Source organism: Brassica rapa, chromosome A02 (genome assembly GCF_000309985.2).
Source record: "Brassica rapa cultivar Chiifu-401-42 chromosome A02, CAAS_Brap_v3.01, whole genome shotgun sequence".
NCBI lineage: Eukaryota > Viridiplantae > Streptophyta > Magnoliopsida > Brassicales > Brassicaceae > Brassica > Brassica rapa.
The window spans coordinates 11,233,606-11,251,823 of record NC_024796.2 but is presented as its reverse complement, the minus strand read 5'-3'; the positions used below and the strand labels follow the sequence as shown (position 1 = coordinate 11,251,823).

The 18,218-nt window shown below is 33.2% G+C and overlaps 2 protein-coding genes and 1 long non-coding RNA gene across 8 annotated transcripts; 1 reads left to right on the top strand and 2 right to left on the bottom strand.

Moving 5' to 3' along the window:
* Positions 1-732: 732 nt before the first annotated feature.
* On the top strand, positions 733-3,271 carry LOC103852629. Of its 6 annotated transcripts, none has more exons than XR_004455095.1 (5): positions 751-836; positions 946-1,070; positions 1,202-1,325; positions 1,422-1,467; positions 1,751-3,271. It is a non-coding gene; the product is annotated as an uncharacterized LOC103852629 (long non-coding RNA). The 6 variants fall into 6 exon arrangements; XR_004455094.1 differs by having other exon boundaries at positions 1,202-1,880; positions 1,965-2,014; positions 2,271-3,271; XR_004455092.1 differs by having other exon boundaries at positions 733-836; positions 1,422-3,271.
* Positions 3,272-5,803: 2,532 nt separating this feature from the next.
* LOC103852627 (paired amphipathic helix protein Sin3-like 4) lies at positions 5,804-9,838 on the bottom strand. Its single transcript, XM_018656620.2, has 4 exons — positions 9,281-9,838; positions 8,983-9,166; positions 8,689-8,784; positions 5,804-8,490 (listed from the first exon to the last, which is right to left on the bottom strand). The coding sequence occupies exons 1-4, from the start codon at positions 9,406-9,408 to the stop codon at positions 8,416-8,418; spliced, it is 483 nt and encodes a 160-aa protein (XP_018512136.1). The 5' UTR covers positions 9,409-9,838; the 3' UTR covers positions 5,804-8,415.
* Positions 9,839-16,648: 6,810 nt separating this feature from the next.
* LOC103852626 (paired amphipathic helix protein Sin3-like 6) lies at positions 16,649-17,635 on the bottom strand. The gene is made up of 4 exons (XM_033285183.1): positions 17,508-17,635; positions 17,210-17,393; positions 16,921-17,016; positions 16,649-16,729 (listed from the first exon to the last, which is right to left on the bottom strand). Exons 1-4 carry the CDS (start codon positions 17,633-17,635, stop codon positions 16,649-16,651), a joined length of 489 nt encoding a protein of 162 aa, XP_033141074.1.
* Between the last annotated feature and the right edge of the window lie 583 nt (positions 17,636-18,218).

Here is an 18,218-nt window from a genome sequence, read left to right as displayed (position 1 = left end):
AGGCAAAAATGTTGCATCATCTTTCTATAGGCTGTAGAATCTGTAAAATGAAAAAAAAATCTTTAATATCAAATAATATATATAATCATAATAAAAACTTTTATAAATATTTTAATTTTGAATTTGAGTGTTTTTTAATTATTAATAAATTTAAATAATATAAATATTATTTACATATTACATTTTAAATTACAATAAATTTTGATAATTTATAAATAATATTAATATAAATTATTTTAATTCATATAAAATAATAATTTTATATATACAACACATATTTTATATATTTTATTTTAAAATATCTACAGTGTATAACTTACAGCTACAGCAAATTTAACTACAGAAAAAGTCTTTGCAAAAAAAAGATTAACAACTTTACAGATACAACCAATTTATCTAAACATCTACAACTAAATTTAAATTTTTTAAGCCACAGTCGAACCAATCATCACCATAGTCAGGGCCGTCTCAAATTAATTTGAAGCCCTGTTCAAAAAAAATATTAATCGTACATTTTATCAAATAATTTATAAATTAATAATTTTATCTGATTTTTTTTTTAATTATAAGTTCTAAATTTAGCATTATATCTAAATTTTTAAAGTTTCTTATCATAATTTATCTATATATTTCAAAAAATCCTTAAATTTTTTATTTTTATATTTCGGGGCCCTGTTCGACCGCTCCACTTGCGCGTGCTGTTAGACGGCCCTGACCATAGTGATGCTTTTATGTAAGCCCAAAACGTATAAAAGGGACGGTGCAAATGGAATTAGGGTTTCAACCCCAAAAACCTATTCTTCTCCGTTGGCTCGGTCATCGAAACGAAACATGGGGTACGTTGTTTCCTTCCGTCTCTTAGTTCCTTACTGTCTCTGTATGTTTACTTTAGTTGATCTTCTCCTCTTGCTTATGTTTCGTCAACGAACCTTTGGTTGAGGAAAGGTTCTTTCCAACCCTTTGACGTAGCATCAAGGTCTGGTCGATCTATGCTAGCTGCTGATTTTCGCTCTTTCACGAAGAACAACGAGTACAATGATGGATCTCCGTTGAATTCCCTATGAAAAAATGTAAGATAATAAAGAAGAAATAACTTGCTTTGTCAATTCATGAGGATATGTAAGACTGAACTACAAGAAAACAAAATTTGCTTTGTTATATCTTTTTATTATCTGATGAGTCTCTGTGTTTGATTATGCAGCGGTTGTGGTTATAACCCGCATGAGCCTGTTCTCTCTAACTGTGCTAGAGAACAGCATATCAACAATGAAAAGAATATTGCTCCTTCTGTCCCCAACAAACCTCTTTTTAACATCACTCGTGAGGTTAAAAATATCAACCCCAAATAAGCCTTTGTACCCAATTCTTAAACATGGATTAGTTTCTGTCAAATGGTTGAATCATCTTTTGTTTGTTCGCAGTTCATGTTTTGTTTAAGCTGTTATAGACGTCTCTTCAAATTTACAGGTCAGATATTAAGATTAGGGCAGTGAACGCGAATAGAAATTTAATGAATTAAACATGCAATCATGTAATGAGCAGGGATTCAAAGGAAAAAAAAAGCAAAATATCTTAGTATTTCAAAACATGAGAAAAGCTCATTCATGGAAAACCAGTAACATATTATAAGGTCGAGACTAAACTCAAAAACCAATAAAATAAGAAACAGCTTTAATTACCAAGAGGTGCTTAGTTTCTTCTCTTTATGGTTAGTGGATATTTGACAGATTTTTCTCCTTTTCTATGTCAGTACCACTAGAGTTATGAGATCTGGTCGCAAGCGATCAACAACCTTAGGAGTAGGCAGAGATTGGACACACAAGCTTATCAAGAAGATTTCTCCTTCTGTCCCCAACAAACCTCGTTTTAACTTCATTGAGGTTAAGATATCATTAAAGCCTTTCTGCCTTTGTAACCTAGATTAGTTTCTGTCAAATGTTGATTCATCTTTTGTTTGTTTGCAGGACATGTTCTTGATTACTCATCGCTCTCATGGAATTGTCAATGAGGAAATGTAAGACTATAAGAAAAAAAATTTGATTTGTTATATTGAGTCTCTGTTTTTTGTTATTCAGCTGTTGTGGGGTTAACCCACATGAGCCTGTTCCCTCTAACTATGCTAGAGCACATCATATCATGAATGGAGATAAGATTACTCCTTCTGTCAACAAACCTCGTTTAAAATTTATTGAGGTTAAGATATCATTAAAGCCTTTGTAACCAAGATTACTTTCTGTCAAATGCTTGAATCATCATTTGTTTGTTTGCAGTGCAAGTTCTTGATTGCTCCTGGAGTTAGCATCAAGGACTGGAAGTTTAATGCTGCTAATTTGTCTTCTGCCATGAACGAAGAGGACAAGGATGGATCTCCTCGTTCTAATGGAATTGTCATGATATTTGAGTTTCATATTCTATGATCTATACTATAATAATGCTTTTATTTATATACTAGAATAAGACATGCAAGGCCATAAATAATTTAAATTTTTGTTTTGTTAATCACATAATTTGTTTATTGATGAGTTGATTCCATTTTTAAAAATATTTTAGGTCAAAAACTCACTTATCGCATAAAAACCTAACATTTAGGCCGACGAATCTGAGGCCTACTATTTGGTTACAATAAAACAATGCCAGCTCGATTTTATATCATGATTTAGCAATTTAAAAGTTAACTAGATTTGGACCCGCACAACCGTGCGGGTACTAATTTTCATGTTTTTATATATATTTTACATAATTAGAATATATTTATAAAGTTACTTATATATTTAAATGTTTATATATAATAATTTGAATATATAACAATTTGATAGTTTTCATGCTGTAAGTTAATTCATTATTTTAAATCATCACATATATTTGGTATTTTTTCTTATATATATTTTAAAATTATTTTTATTTAATTATTATGATCCTGATCCGTAATTCAAAGCGCTAGATTTTCTTTATCAATATTTTTTTTTATGTTTATTCATTTAAGATAATAACTACATATATATATATATATAAAAGTTTAAGATAAGTTAAATTTATACGTGAATTAACCCGTTCTACTAACATATTATATTTCTAGCATAAATTTTTAATGTTTGTGAAAATAAAATATATTAATTTATCAGTTTAAAATAATTTTATGATATTTAGTTAAATACAATGTTTTATTTTAAAATGATAGATATAAATATAAAATAGTAAAATTTGATATAATTTTTTTCATTTTATAAAATATAACTGAGTATATATATATATATTAATGTATAATAACATTAAGTTCATTACTAATTACAAAATTAGTGAAAATATTTATATACAATACAATTTTTATTGTTATAATGTTTTTCAACACATTTGTTAAGAAAATTAAATATATATATATATATATATATTTAAATTAAAAGATATCAAATTATATTATGATTTAAGTAGTTAAAAAATTATATATTAGCATTAAGGAAATACATTCAATACAAATTTTAAATGATGATCCGAATAAAAATATCACACATGAATCAAGGTGAGGTTGTTAACCCATCCGGATTTTTAGGAGTGGATGTTATATTAGGAATGATATATTATAAATTCATATTATTAATAATAAATGAATTATAACTAATTTCTAGTGAGGGTCCATTTTTAAAAAAATCACACATGAATCAAAGTTGTGACTTCTGTTTTAATATATAAGATTATAGTTATGAGAAGTTTACGTTCACGTGCCAATCCTATCTATCTTTAATATTTTTCTCATTTTGGTGTTGCTTTTTTCATTTTGGTTATTGCTCGAAATAAAATTGACTTTTGAGTTTATTCTCATTTTGTTTAAGATTTAGAATTATTAAAAGATTTAAAATTATTAAAAAGATATATACTTATGTTAAGATCCGCGCCTTGTGCAAAATAAATATTTTATATTTATTACTTATTTTATATTTTTTTCTGCATATTAATAATAATTATAATTTAAATAACTAAAAAATCAGTTAATATTATGTAATAAATTGGTATGCGCATATAAATCAAACGACCGGTCTTGTTTATTCGCAATCATTTTAGGGTAAATAAATCAAAACAATCAATCTTATCTATCGTATATGATATATATTTAAATTTAAATGATATGAACATTGATATATAATATACTTGGGTCCCAATATACTTTTAATATGGATATTTATAAATGAGGCTACTCATATGATTTTATGATTATTTGCATATTTGTGTAACAAAATTTTACACCAATGTGGAATGTTTAGTGATTTCAATAATTTATAATCATTAAAAAAACAATGAAGAGTTCAAAATTAAAATATTAACTTTTCAATATATGTTCAACAAAGATATCAAAATATAAGTATGTATTTTCATATGATGTATAGTTTAATTTAAACGATATATATATATATATTAACATAAACACATATTAAAATAAAATTATTTATTCATATGATTTTATAATAATTGTATCTTATTATAGAAAAAAATTTAAACCTTGATCACAAATGTTTATGTTAAACTTTTAACATTTTTAGTAATTTATACTCGTTTTGAAAAATTCAAAATAACAACATATACAAAAAAAATCTAAATTTTTATTATATGATTAATGTAATTGTGTAATTTATTTTAATGATAAATAATTAATCAAAAAATGATAGAAAATATATAGATTGTTAACAAATATTTATTAATTAAAATTATTAATTACCATATATATCTTAATCACATTAGGTAATTCCGTAGGTTTTATTTAATGAAAAAATAAATAATAATTTTATTTTGAGAAATGAAAATAGTCCATAATGGATATACTATATAATACAACATTCCATAGCAATTTAATTTTGGACTAACAAATTTTTTAATTGATTCTCAAGCCGCTACGTAAACAAAATTAACATTTTAACGAGGCATAAATGGCATTAGACAGAGTTAGGAGTGTTTTCATAAAAACCAAAAGACATTAACTTATGGTTGAAATAATACATAGTCTGCTTAGAAGAAGAAAGATTTTGTGTTAATTTTATAGGCATGATAAGCGAATTTCTTTCCTTTTTTCTTGCTTTGAAGTACAGAAGCCAACAGTTTTAGAAATTCCGGAAAACTCCCTTAAGGTAGTCAACCAAATCCATGACATAAAGAGAAATATAAAGAAGGGATCAAATACTCACAGATGCTGTATGGCCAGTTAAAGAATGTACCAAGCTACCATCAGAGGCATTCCACACGCATATTCTACAATCTTTAACATAGAAAGTGATTCTAGTTAGCAAGAGTTGAGCGCTCTAAAAATCGGCCTGGATAAACTCTCAGCCATCAAAAAAGTGTTACCCATGATAGCGGCGAGAACAAAACGATTATCCAGACTCCAAGCGAAATTGAACATTACATGTGATCTCCGTGATCTTGGGATCCAAATGATTGCACTACCATCACGAGAGCATGTAACTATGTTATCATGACAGAACCTAGAAAATAGATATGTCATTGAATGTCAACACAAAATAGAACAGGAAGAAAAGGTGCATGTGGAATATTAACAGTAATTGCAGCTGTGATCGATAGAATTACTTTTTGAAGTTTATAGTTACTGCTGCTACCAAGTCCATTTTTTTTATAAAGAAGGTGACTCTTTTACCTACAAACACAAACAAATACATAACTCTGTCTAATGGATTCAAAGCTTATGCCTTTGACAAAACACATACCAACGTTCATACGCATACATGAGGACAGTTCAGCACAATCTCATCTTTTTTACACAAATATGGTGCATTCTACAGACAATCAAAATAGAGATAAGTATTCGTAAGCACGTTAATACTTTTCCAAATCGTTTCAACAGCTTGAACATATATTGAAAAGCATGAAAGATCTTGATTCTTAGATCGAAAGAAAAAGACTTACCAAGTGATTAGCAATCCCATAAACAAAGATCAACCTTGCAACGTTGAGCATCAATATAAACGCTCCTTCCCTCTCCCCAAATCCTTCTCCAACCATCTTTCCCTTTCTACGCACCTCTCCCACCCCTCGCACCTCCATTAGACCCACATGCCACAACATGTCAAAGCCCTCGAACTTCTCAACAATCCTACCGTCAAAACCCCTGCGACCACCGTCCCTCCTCCAAACTCCCACCACCGTCATAACCTGCGACGCCGGCTCCCAATTCCTCCTCGTCACCTCCATCTCCTTAACAAACTTCTCCTCCGCTCTCTCCATCTCCTCCACAACATTCAGAGCTCTCTCCACATCTCTCGTCTCCCTCTCTTTCTTCAACTGTCCTTCTCTCTGCCCACCACATCGCGTCCCTGATTCACACCACTCCTTCTCCGCGGCCGCAACGGCCACTTAGAAACGTAATGAGTTTCTTTGTTACTATATTTTTTTAGACTTCATTTATAAGTTGTTAATCATATAACAAAGTTTATGTTTAATATATTTTCCCTAGAAAATTGACCTTGGACTAACTAATTTTCCAATTGATTCAAATCATATCACATCAGCGAAATTATGTTCTAATTAAGCGCCACCTCAGCAAGCTTAATGTGTAAATATTACAAATCAATTAATATATAAAGGATTACGTGACAATTCAGCAGTACACTTTTTTAATATTTTTTAATTAATATATAGAGATCGGTGTTGATGAGTCGCAGTGGTTGATTATGTAGTTGTATTAGAACTAAGATTTCTAATAGCATCTTCATCCCTACTTCATTTGAGTAAAAGTGAATATGGAGTAAGAAATGCTCTAACCCAACTTCATATCTCACTTCATAATGAAATTTACTCCATAAATGGAGTAATCTATTTTTTGTTTGTTCATAGAAAATGGAATAGGATTGGAGCAATTTTACTCCATTTTACTTTTATTCCATTTTGAAAGAAAAAAATGAAGTTATACATCGGAGATGTTCTAACGCTGCAATTGGTAAGTGTGCTAGACTAGAACAATGATAGAAATGAGGTGGAATGTTTAGGTTTAGAGCTCGTGACCGATAGTGTACTGTATACGCGTGTGTGTAATAATAACTTTTGAAAAAAAAGATTAAGACGTCGTAAGAATGATATGAACCAAAAAGCTTACTTTCTTTTAACCTAATATCTCTTAGAGATTAAATTAATTCTCGGAAGCTTTTTCATTATTAAACATATGAAATCATTATATAGGGATACAAATTGATTGAAAAAGGAAAACACTTAAACTAAGTAAAAATAAAACTTCAAAACTAATTATTAAATGGAAAATCATTAAAAATGTAAAATAAACTAATCTATCTAACCATAGTCATGTATCAAAGAACTCTTGGTACTCAGAGTTGTTAAGCTTCTCCTTCACTCGATCAATAAAAGCAATTCCTTGGACATGCCCTGGCTATCTAGCTCAGAAATCAATTATCATCATAAGTATAAAATAAAGGAAAACGAGAAAATCTGCTTTTTCTTACACCTTTTTCATCACAAATAGATGAAGTGCCAACAGCTCCACAAAACTTGTCTCCTCCTCTAGCCTGATTCGAGATTTCAGGAGAATCATCGGCCCTTAGTGTCAGCTTCTTTTTAGAGTTATCATTCTTTGTGCCAGTGCGTCTAATCTCTTCTTTACTTTCTTTCAACAAAGACCTCTCATGGTCTAGATCCCTATGCTCCGGTTTGAGGTCACGGTCTGTATGTGAATCAATGATCCGGTCCTTCTGCAACAATGCGCAAACAAGTAAAAGCTCTGAGTATCGAATATCCAGTACCTCACAAATTACTTCAAGGGAAAAAAACTAGGTATTATAGGAAGTTAACCTAGTGACGTGTCTTTACTAGCTTATGGTCATTTTTAATGTGTATTTCCATCTATGTTCAGGTGACTAATTGACTAAAAAATTATTAGATAAAGTTCATGAATTGTGTATGCATATCAACAACAACTGATGTCAGAATAACTCAACTTGAACAAGAATAAAAACACCAATGTATACCCTCTAATAAAAACCATCTTAAAGTTGTAAACGTTATACAGATGAAGGAACCAAAGAAGAAGAAAAATATACAAAAAGTTACTTGACATATATATCCATATAATTTATAGTTGAAGTAGAAACGATAACACTTGTAAATTAGATACATGATCATATTAAAACTCTACCAGATAAAAGAATTTTCCAAATAAAATACATACGAAAAAAACTACTGAAAATCTAGATAAGGATTAAAATTTTCTTTTAAAAGTTCATCCATATATATTGTCCATAATATGAAACTCAAACGATGAAAAGTAGCTGAAATGAATATCGGTTTTTTCTTAAACGATGAAAAATAACTGCAATGAATGATAAGTTTTGTCATCAACAACAAACTAGTGATAACAACTTAATATCCCAGCCTATTTCAACTGCAAGATCAATCTTCTCTATAGTATCATCTATAGCGAGCAGGGAGAAAAGCTGTAAAGTCCACACACAAATCATGGTGTTCTCGGAGGGCATACAACACCTGCAAAACAGGTGATCATTTCTTTAACAAAATATAGGTAAATCATCAACCCAATACATTAACACTAAAGAAGAAACAAGTTTAATAATATTATACACATATTAGTTACAGTTAGTTTTTTTTTTATCATAATGGTTACAATTACTGAAACACACACACATATACAGGGCACATATATATATATATATATATTTATACCTCATGATGGACCTCAGTAAAACTCTTCTTATTTTCTTTGAACATTCGCAATATCTCTAATAAGGACTTGTATGCATGCTCGTCTTGCAACCTTTCCTACAAATAAACGATATTTAACGAGAGATGGTGAAACAGAAAAGATGAATATAATTTATTACTAGGGCTAGAATACAATTATACAAACTGTGCTATATTTTTTAAAAATTTAAATGTTTATAGGACAAAATAAACTGAAAGTCAAATCATTAGTCGAATTATATATTCCTATTTACTACCGTGGGCGAGTGTGCGTACCTTGACCTTGTTGAGAAATTCAGAAGCATCCCGAAGCTCAGGCTTCTTTCGTTGAGTTTGATCCTCCGGGAGTGTTATCTTATAGCCCGGCGGCAAAAACTGATTGAAACCCAAAAGCAGATCTTTGTGTTCCTTGAAGAGCTGACTCACCTTTGATATGACATCATTGTAAGTAAAACCAGGTCTGCAATTAAAACACCATTAAATTTTTCAACTTCTCATAAGTCATAAGATTATTATGCGGACAGAAATTGAACAAATTAACGAGGAAAATTAATATTTAACACATAGAAAATACCTTGGAAGTCTCAAATCCTTCAAGAGCTTGGTAATTTTATCATATATTTCACGATTATCAGGAAACCTATTCAGCACAATTTGGAGGTACTCAAGTACATCCCTTGCAGATTGTCTCTTTATGATCATGATTTGAAATTGCCTAGAATTATTTAGAGACAAAGTATAGCAATGTAAAATAATCCCAAACTACAATAAACTAATTTGAAACGTATATACTATATATTCAAATACTCCAATTCGAATTCCATCCCAAAATACAAATATAAACAATCACGCAGCACAGTTAGTAACAGGTACGGTGAACAATCATAGGAAATATTGCAATGAATATCAAGACCACAAACTAAAGAATTTGAACCTAGACTAGTCCAGATATTATTTTACAATATAAACATAAAACGTTAGAACAATTACCACAGAATGAGAGAAATGAAAACTATAGAACCACATCATACACCTATCAAATCTTAAGCGAGACCTAAATCATCATCCAGAGGAAAGGGTTTCTCCTTACCTCACACAGCACGCAGACAGGTTTTGAACAATTCCCACAAAAGTAGACAAGAATATTTTATGGTTTAAAATTATATTACGTTGCATTTATATACAAATGTGGAATAGACAAAAAAAATCATATTTCTAAGGTAATAATGAAAATATATCTTTTATTTCCTTCCTTTTATTTGACTAAAACAATTCATTCACAGAAAATATTAGAAAATATATCATAACATATACAGCCAACAATTATATTTATAAAAGCTTCAAAATTTAAATTGATCTCTTCTATATCTTTTAATACTATATAGGTGGATATCATAATTCTCTTTCTTAGTTAACGATTTACACCTCTCTTTTTTTTTTTTTGAAAGATTAAACCTCTCTTTTTTTTTGAACAAAAGATTAAACCTCTCTTTCTCTGTTAAAAAAGTACAATCCTCATATATATACTAGGCCTGAGACTTATTATCCATGATTCGGATCCGATCCAGAATCCGCTCCGAAGATAGGATATCCGGAGTGTTCGGATCCGAATTCGTATAGTAAAATCTTGGATCCGTCAAAACCGGATCCGGATATCTTAATTTTTAGATTAGATATCCGGATTCAAATCCGTGTTTTAAAAAAAAAAAATTAATTTTATTAATAATTATATTTGATAGATCAATATTTATATATAAAATTAGTTTTATAATATTATATTTTAATTTTAATAATATTCTTAGACTTGCTATGTGTAGTAATTGAACTAAACTTTTATAATTTAAACCGTCTTCTATTTTTGTCCACTTATTTTACTGCATATAATGAATATGTAGGGAGTAAATAAATCTGTGACATGAGCTTTGTACCGATATGTAATTGTAAATACTAGTGGTTCATTATTCACCGTAGGAAAAAACCAACAACGTCATCTACTCTCTCATTGACAACCGGAAACATGTTAAGGAAAGTGACAAAACCGGATGGTTTTTGGTCTAAATGTCTGACATTACATTATGTCAAAATCATTGTCACTTACCTAATTTATATTCAAATTATGACTACTACGTAATAAGCCCAATATTTAAACTTCTCTTTCTCAATTAAAAATGTACAATTCTTATATATAAACAACTGTCTCAGTACTTGAGGTTCGCCCTAGCCGCTCTCTCAGACACGAACATCGAGGAGACCTTGCGATTCACGATCTCCGGCGTCGGTGAGGCTCTTTATCGCCGGCGCTGGCCACCATCTCTTCTCTGCTCTCTGGTCTTCACGCTACTGCTTGTCCTTTGTTTTTGCTCTGCTTTGTTTCTCTTCATGTTCTGTGAAGGAAGGAGATCCCGACGAAGCACGCGACGAGGACCATCGATCTGGTTCTCCGTTCTCGTCCTCTTGGTGTCTCTTCCCTCTCATTTGTTCTGTTCACCAGCAATGAGTCTGGAGGACTCTCCCACCGCTGATGTGCTTTGTTTATGGGGGGTAATCTCCGTTGATCCCATGTGTTACCGCCGACGGACAAGTCACACGGAAGGCTTTGTCCAAGCTCTTCAATCTGTCATGGAGCATCATGTTCATCACTTGTGCTCTCCCTTGCTTCCCTCCAGTTCCAGCGCCAGATCCGTAGCATCCTCTGACCAGATCCGTGTTTGTTTGGCAAACTTATACCGTCCTTGACAACTTTACAACCATGTTTTCATCTGTTTGTGAATCTGATGTCCGATGTAGGTGGGAATCCACTCCGGCGTCTAGCTCTGAACCATTTGTTTGTGAATCTGGTGTCCGATGTAGGTGGAAATTCACTCCGGCGTCCAGCTTTGAGCCATCAAAAACTAGTAAAGTCATGTTGTCTGCGCACAACTTCCATCTCCTCCTCTGTTGCGGAGAGTATTTCACTACCATATCTCCTTTCTATGAATAGAGCAAATTTCTCGGATTCTTTTTTGAGCTTTAGTTTCAGTTTACTCACCGGTTTGTTACCTTGTGGAGCGGTCTGTGCGGGGTCTGAAGGTGCAATCAAGACTACTTCGGTTTTTCTTATTGGTGAAAACTGTCTCTCAACGTCACTTGTGACTATCTCTAAGCTGTACGACTTTGTCGTGAAAGTTTCTCCGACGCATTCAAGCATCGTCTCGAATTCGCTGTCATCTTCGGTTGAAGACTTATCTCGTTTAGCTTATTTATTTGTTGCATTTTATGTTTATGGACAAAGAGGATGGATGATTCCCTCTTTTTGTTGTATGGAAGAAGATTGAGTGTTTAATGAAAGTAGGTGTGTTTCAAAAAAAAAAAACTGTCTCAGTCGGACACAAAAATCATGATAAATGGTTAATTTTTTTGAAGAGTCTTTCAAAAATCTCTAATTATCTCATATATTAAGGGAAAAGCCAAGAAACAAAACATTAATTAATAATTTAGATGTATAATTATGAAAATTGTTTAAGAATGTATTAGTTTACAGATAAATTGATATTTATTTGATTTTGAAAACATTCTAATGAAAAATAAAGAAAAAAGGAAAAATAATATTGAATAATATAAATAATATAAATAAGTTACTTCACACCTGATTTCTATGAGTTATTCCACAAGGATTCTGTAATCACAACAGTCCAGTAGTTAGAGCTAAATTTGATTTCACTCCACTCAATCAATCATAAAAAGCTATACTCACTCTTAGTAACGATGCCAGAGAGTAATCCTTCTCCAGAAAGAAAAATAAAAGATGGTCAAATCATATACCTTTTGACATAGGAATGTAATACGAGAAACACAAGTTCTGAATAAAATTATCCATAAGGTCCGATTAAATTCTCCACCTGAAACAATAATATATGTCCATATAAGGTTAGGCAGATAAACATACCAAAGAATGCAATTCAGGTTGGCTGATTATTTTCTTTGAAAATAGATTAAGCCATCGCAAGAACACTTGGTTTTCCGAGGTGTTAAGTTTCATCTTCACTCGATCAACAAAAGCAAGTTTTTGGACATGGCCTGTCATCACAAAAGTTAATTTCAGGCCATAACTAATGGCAGACAAGGCTGCTTGAAATGAAATCAAGAAACTCACTCCTTCCCTAGCCTGATTTGTGATTTCGGGAGAATCATCATCCCTTAGTGTCAGTTTCTTTTTTACTGTGAAGAAACTGCTCTTACTGGCTATCAATTCCATAACCTTTCCTGTTGCTGTCATCCATCCATGTGATCATTCATTGTGTCAATGCGTCTAGCCTCTTCTTTACTTCCTTTCAACAAAGATCTCTCATTGTCTAGGTCCATACGCTCCATTTTGAGGTCACAGAGTCTGTATGTGAAGCAATGATCCGGTCCCGCATGGTGGGAAGTGATTTAACAGCTCTATCACGTACTGACATTTTTGTTTGATCAAAAGCTCTGTAAATATCTGAATAATGCACTACTTTCATTGAATAAAAGAGATGACTATAAATAGCCTTACAAAGAGCAACGAGTTCCTACAATAGCGGCACTGAGCCAACTAATAAACTTGGTCCTAGATACATGGATATCACTAACCATGATCGCTACTAATAAGCAAACAGAAATGACTAATTCAAACTTACAAACTGAAACTTAAACTTCCAACGGCTCCTTTGATTTGCTCTAACAAACCCTCTCTAAACTAAGCTTCTGGAACAAGACTTAGCTTAACCTTAGCAGAACAAATCTCAAGTGGACTCCTTATCCTCTCAAACGCTTCTCGACTTAGTGGTTTTGTGAAAACATCAGCAAGTTGTTCATGCGTGCCACAGTGCTCCAAGTGTATCTCTCCATCGGTTACCAGATTCCTGAGAAAGTGAAAACAGACTCCTATGTGCTTGCATCTTCCATGAAAGACCGGATTCTTTGAAAGCTTGATTGTTGAGGTGTTGTCACAAAGAATGACTGTACTCTTCTTCATGTTGTGTCCTAGTTCTTCCAAGATTCTCTTGAACCAGATAGCTTGACAGGCGCATACAAAGGCAGAGGATAGTGTGACTATAGGTTGCTTCTTCAAAGACCAAGCTACTGCAGCTCCATCCATCACGAACACATATCCAGACGTGCTCTTCCTGCTATCAATATCTCCTGCAAAATCACTATCAGTGTAGACCAGTAGCTCTCCTTTCCCTCCTCTCTTATACCAGATGCCAAAATCCATAGTTCCCTTTAGGTACCTTAGTACCCTCTTTGCTGCTTGCAAGTGAAGATCTGTGGGATTTGACATGTAACGGCTTAAGAGACTTACTGAAAACTGCAGGTCTGGCCGTGTTGTGGTGATGTACATCAGACTCCCTATGATCTTCTTGTAGAAGGTTTCATCCACTCGATTCCATCCCTCATCCATGTCTAGTTTGTTTCCAGGCACCATTGGGTTGCACACCGAGTTGCAGTTCTCCATATCAAAACGCTTTAAGACCTCCATTGCATACTTTTCTTGAGACAAATGAATTCCGTGTGGCGTCTGCAACACTTCAAGCCCAAGAAAGTACCTCATCTTTCCAAGATCCGTCATGTCAAACTCCCTTTGCATCGACTCCTTGAACTCTTTCATCATTGAAATATCATCTCCTATGTATATCAAATCGTCAACATACACACTCACAATCAGGGTATTACCTTGATCATTGAACTTTTGAAACAGAGTTTCCTCATTCTGCGACTTCATGAACCCTTCATTGGTGAAGTATTCTTCAATTCTACTAAACCAGGCTCTGGGAGCTTGTTTCAGACTGTACAGGGCCTTGTGGAGTTTGTAGACTTGATCCTCTTCTCCTTCTACCTCATATCCCTTTGGTTGTTGAATGTAGACATCTTCTGTAAGGACACCATGGAGAAAGGCAGACTTAACATCAAGTTGATGTATCTCCCAGCTCATTTGTGCTGCAGTGGCAAGTATAGCTCTGATTGTGTCCATACGAGCCACCGGTGCATAGACTTCTGTGTATTCAATGTCATGCTCCTGCGAGTATCCCTTTGCGACCAATCGTGCCTTGTGTTTGTTGATCTCCCCGTGTTCATTTAGCTTGGTTTTGTAGATCCACTTAACTCCAATACACTTTGCTCCATCAGGAAGAAGACATAACTCCCATGTTTGGTTCTTTTGGATTGATTTTATTTCCTCCTCCATCGCTTCCCTCCACTTTTGTTCTTTCTCTGCATCTTCAAAGGCTGCTGGATCAGTTGTGTTGATCTCCACCATGTTTACTTGATCTTCTTCGGTCTCAGCTTCTGCTAGGGTGACATAGTCATTCAGATATCATGGGAGTCTTCTGGTTCTTCCCTCCCTAGCTCCCACATTCTGATCGGTTTGTTCTTCTTCTTCTTCCGCTGCAGGCTGTTCTGTTTCACCATCAGAGTTTTCCCCATCACTGTCTTCTTCTTCAATTTCCTCAAGAATGCCATCATCACTCCAGGTTAACTCGGCTTCCTTCTGATGTGTTTTGATCTTCATCCCAATCCCAACCTTTTGTTTCTTCAAACACCACATCTCTACTGATTATTACCTTCTTGGTTACTGGATTGTAGAGTCTATACGCCTTAGACTCTTCTGATCAGGAAGCAAGCAACGCTCTTATCATCGAGCTTTCCCCGTTTTTGATCTGAAATGTGAGCATGTGCAATTTCCCATACTCTGAAGTGCTCCACATTCGGTTTCACTCCACTCCAAGCTTCTTGTGGAGTAATGTTTTTGACTGCATGTGTAGGGCATCGGTTCAGAACGTAAAACGTCCACTTCACTGCTTCTGGCCAGAAGATTCTTGGTACTTTCCGAGTTGAGAGGAGTGATCTGACCATGTTCATGACAGTGCGATTCTTTCTTTCTGCAATGCCATTATGTTGAGGTGTGTAGGCTGTGGTGAGCTGTCTTCTAATGCCATTCTCCTTACAGTAGTCAGAGAAGTCAGTTGATGTGTACTCTCCACCTCTATCAGTTCTCAAGCATTTGATGTTTTTGCCAGCCTCAGTTTCCACCTTCTTCTTGAAAATCTTGAAGTGGTTGAAAGCTTCAGACTTCTCTTTCAAGAGATACACCCACGCTTTCCTGCTACAATCATCAATGAAGCACAAGATATACTTTATACCACTCGTTGAGGTTGGATTGATAGGCCCACAGATGTCAGAGTGTATGAGTTCAAGCACTTCTTTTGCTCTCCATGAACTCTTCTTTGGAATGGGGTTTCTCGGTTGTTTCCCAATCAGACAGTCTGAGCAAGTGAAGTTCTGAGTGTCAAAGTTTGGAAGGCCACGTACCATACTCTTTCTTTGTAGTGTCTTCAAACCTCGGTGACTGATGTGTCCAAAAACTCACGCCAGAGCTTTGGCACGTTCTCTGCGGTTATCTGCATACACCTTTGTTGTTTTGATCCATCACCTTCACCAGTCTAATCAAACAACATGAACATTCTGTTGGAACGTATCTTGTTCTCTGCTATAAGACCTCTTTTCTCATGATAACTCAACTTGAACAAAAAAGACACCAATGTATGTCCTCTAATACAAACCAACGTAAAGTTGTAAACAACATTATACGGATGAAGGAACCAAAGAAGAAGATCAATATACAAAAAGTTACTATACATGTATATCCATATAATTTACAGTTAAAGTAGAAATAATAGCACTTGTAAGTTAGATACATGATCATATTAAAACTCGACCAGATAAAAGAATTGTCCAAATAAAATACATATGAAAAAAATTACTGAAACACTAGATAAGGATTAAAATTTTCTTTTATAAGTTCATCCATATATATTGTCCATAATATGAAACTCAAACGACGAAAAGTAGCTGAAATGAGTGTCTGTTTTGTATGAAAAATAACTGAAATGAATGATAAGTTTTGTCATCAACAACAACATATTATTCAACTGCAATCTCAATCTTCTCTATAGCGAGCAGGGAGAAAAGCTGCAAAATCCACACGCAAATCCTGGTGGTCTCGGAGGACATACAACACCTGCAAATAGGTAATCATTTCCTTAACAAAATAAAGGTAAAATCATCAAACCCAATACATGAACACTAAAGAAGAAACAAGTATTAATATTATACATGTATTAATAGTTTTTTTTATGATAGTGCTGAAACACACGCGCGCGCACACACACACACACATATATATATATATATATATATATATATATATACCTCATGATGGACCTCAGTAAGACTCTTCTTATTTTCTCTGAACATTCGAAATATCTCTAACAAGGATTTGTATGCATGCTCGTCTTGCAACCTTTCCTGCGAATAACCGATATATTTAACGGGAGATGGTAAAACAGAAAAGATGAATATAATTTATTACTAGGGCTAGAATACAAACTGTGTTATATTTCTTTTTAGATTTCAATATTTATAGCACAAAATAAACTGAAAGTCAAGTCATTAGTCAAATTTTATATCCCTATTTACTACCATGGGCGAGTGTTCGTACCTTGACTTTGTTGATAAATTCAGCAGCATCCCGAAACTCAGGCTTCCTTCGCTGAGTTTGATCCTTCGGGAATGTTATCTTATAGCCCGGCGGCAAGAACTTATTGAAACCCAAAAGCAGGTCTTTGTGTTCCTTAAAGAGTTGACTCACCTTTGATATGACATCATTGTAAGTAGAACGAAGTCTGCAATTAAAACACAATTAAAATTTTCAACTTCTCATAAGTCATAAGACTATAATGCGGACAGAAATTGAACAAATAAAAGAGGAAAATTAATGTTTAACATATAGAAAATACCTTGCAAGTCTCAAGTCCTTCAAGAGCTTGGTAATTTTATCATATATTTCACGATTATCAGGAAACCTATTCAGCACAATTTGGAGGTACTCACGTATATCCCTTGTAGATTGTCTCTTTATGATCATGATTTGAAATTTCCTAGAATTAATTATTTAGAGACAAAGTATAACAATGTAAAATAATCTTAAACCACAATAAACTAATTTGAAATGTATATACTATATATTCAAATAATCAAATTCGAATTCCATCCCCAAACAAACATAAACAATCACGCAGCGCAGTTAGTAACAGGTACAGTGAAGAATAATAGGGAATATTGCAATGAATATCAAGACCACAAACAAGAGAATTTGAACAAGCCTAGTCCAGATATTATTTTACAATATGAACATAAGACGTTGGAACAATTACCAACGAATGAGAGAAATGAAAACTATAGAACCACATCATACACCTATCAAATCTTAAGCGAGACCTAAATCATCATCCAGAGGAAAGGGTTTCTCCTTACCTCACACAGCACCCATAAAGGATTTGAACAATTCGCACAAAAGTAAGACAAGAATATTTTATGGTTTAAAGTTATATTACATTGCATTTATATAGAAATGTGGAATACACAAAAAAAAAAATCATTTTTCTAAGGTAATATTGGAAATATATCTTTTATTTCTTTCCTTTTATTTGACTAAAACAATTCATGCA

Coding starts and splice junctions, on each gene's coding strand:
- LOC103852627 (XM_018656620.2), bottom strand. CDS start 9,408: ATGATCATAAAGAGACAATCTGCAAGGGATGTACTTGAGTACCTCCAA. Junction 8,785..8,982: donor AATTTCTCAACAAGGTCAAG/GTACGCACACTC, acceptor GTTTATTTGTAG/GAAAGGTTGCAAGACGAGCA. Junction 8,491..8,688: donor TTACTGAGGTCCATCATGAG/GTATAAATATAT, acceptor CCTGTTTTGCAG/GTGTTGTATGCCCTCCGAGA.
- LOC103852626 (XM_033285183.1), bottom strand. CDS start 17,635: ATGATCATAAAGAGACAATCTACAAGGGATATACGTGAGTACCTCCAA. Junction 17,017..17,209: donor AATTTATCAACAAAGTCAAG/GTACGAACACTC, acceptor GGTTATTCGCAG/GAAAGGTTGCAAGACGAGCA. Junction 16,730..16,920: donor TTACTGAGGTCCATCATGAG/GTATATATATAT, acceptor ACCTATTTGCAG/GTGTTGTATGTCCTCCGAGA.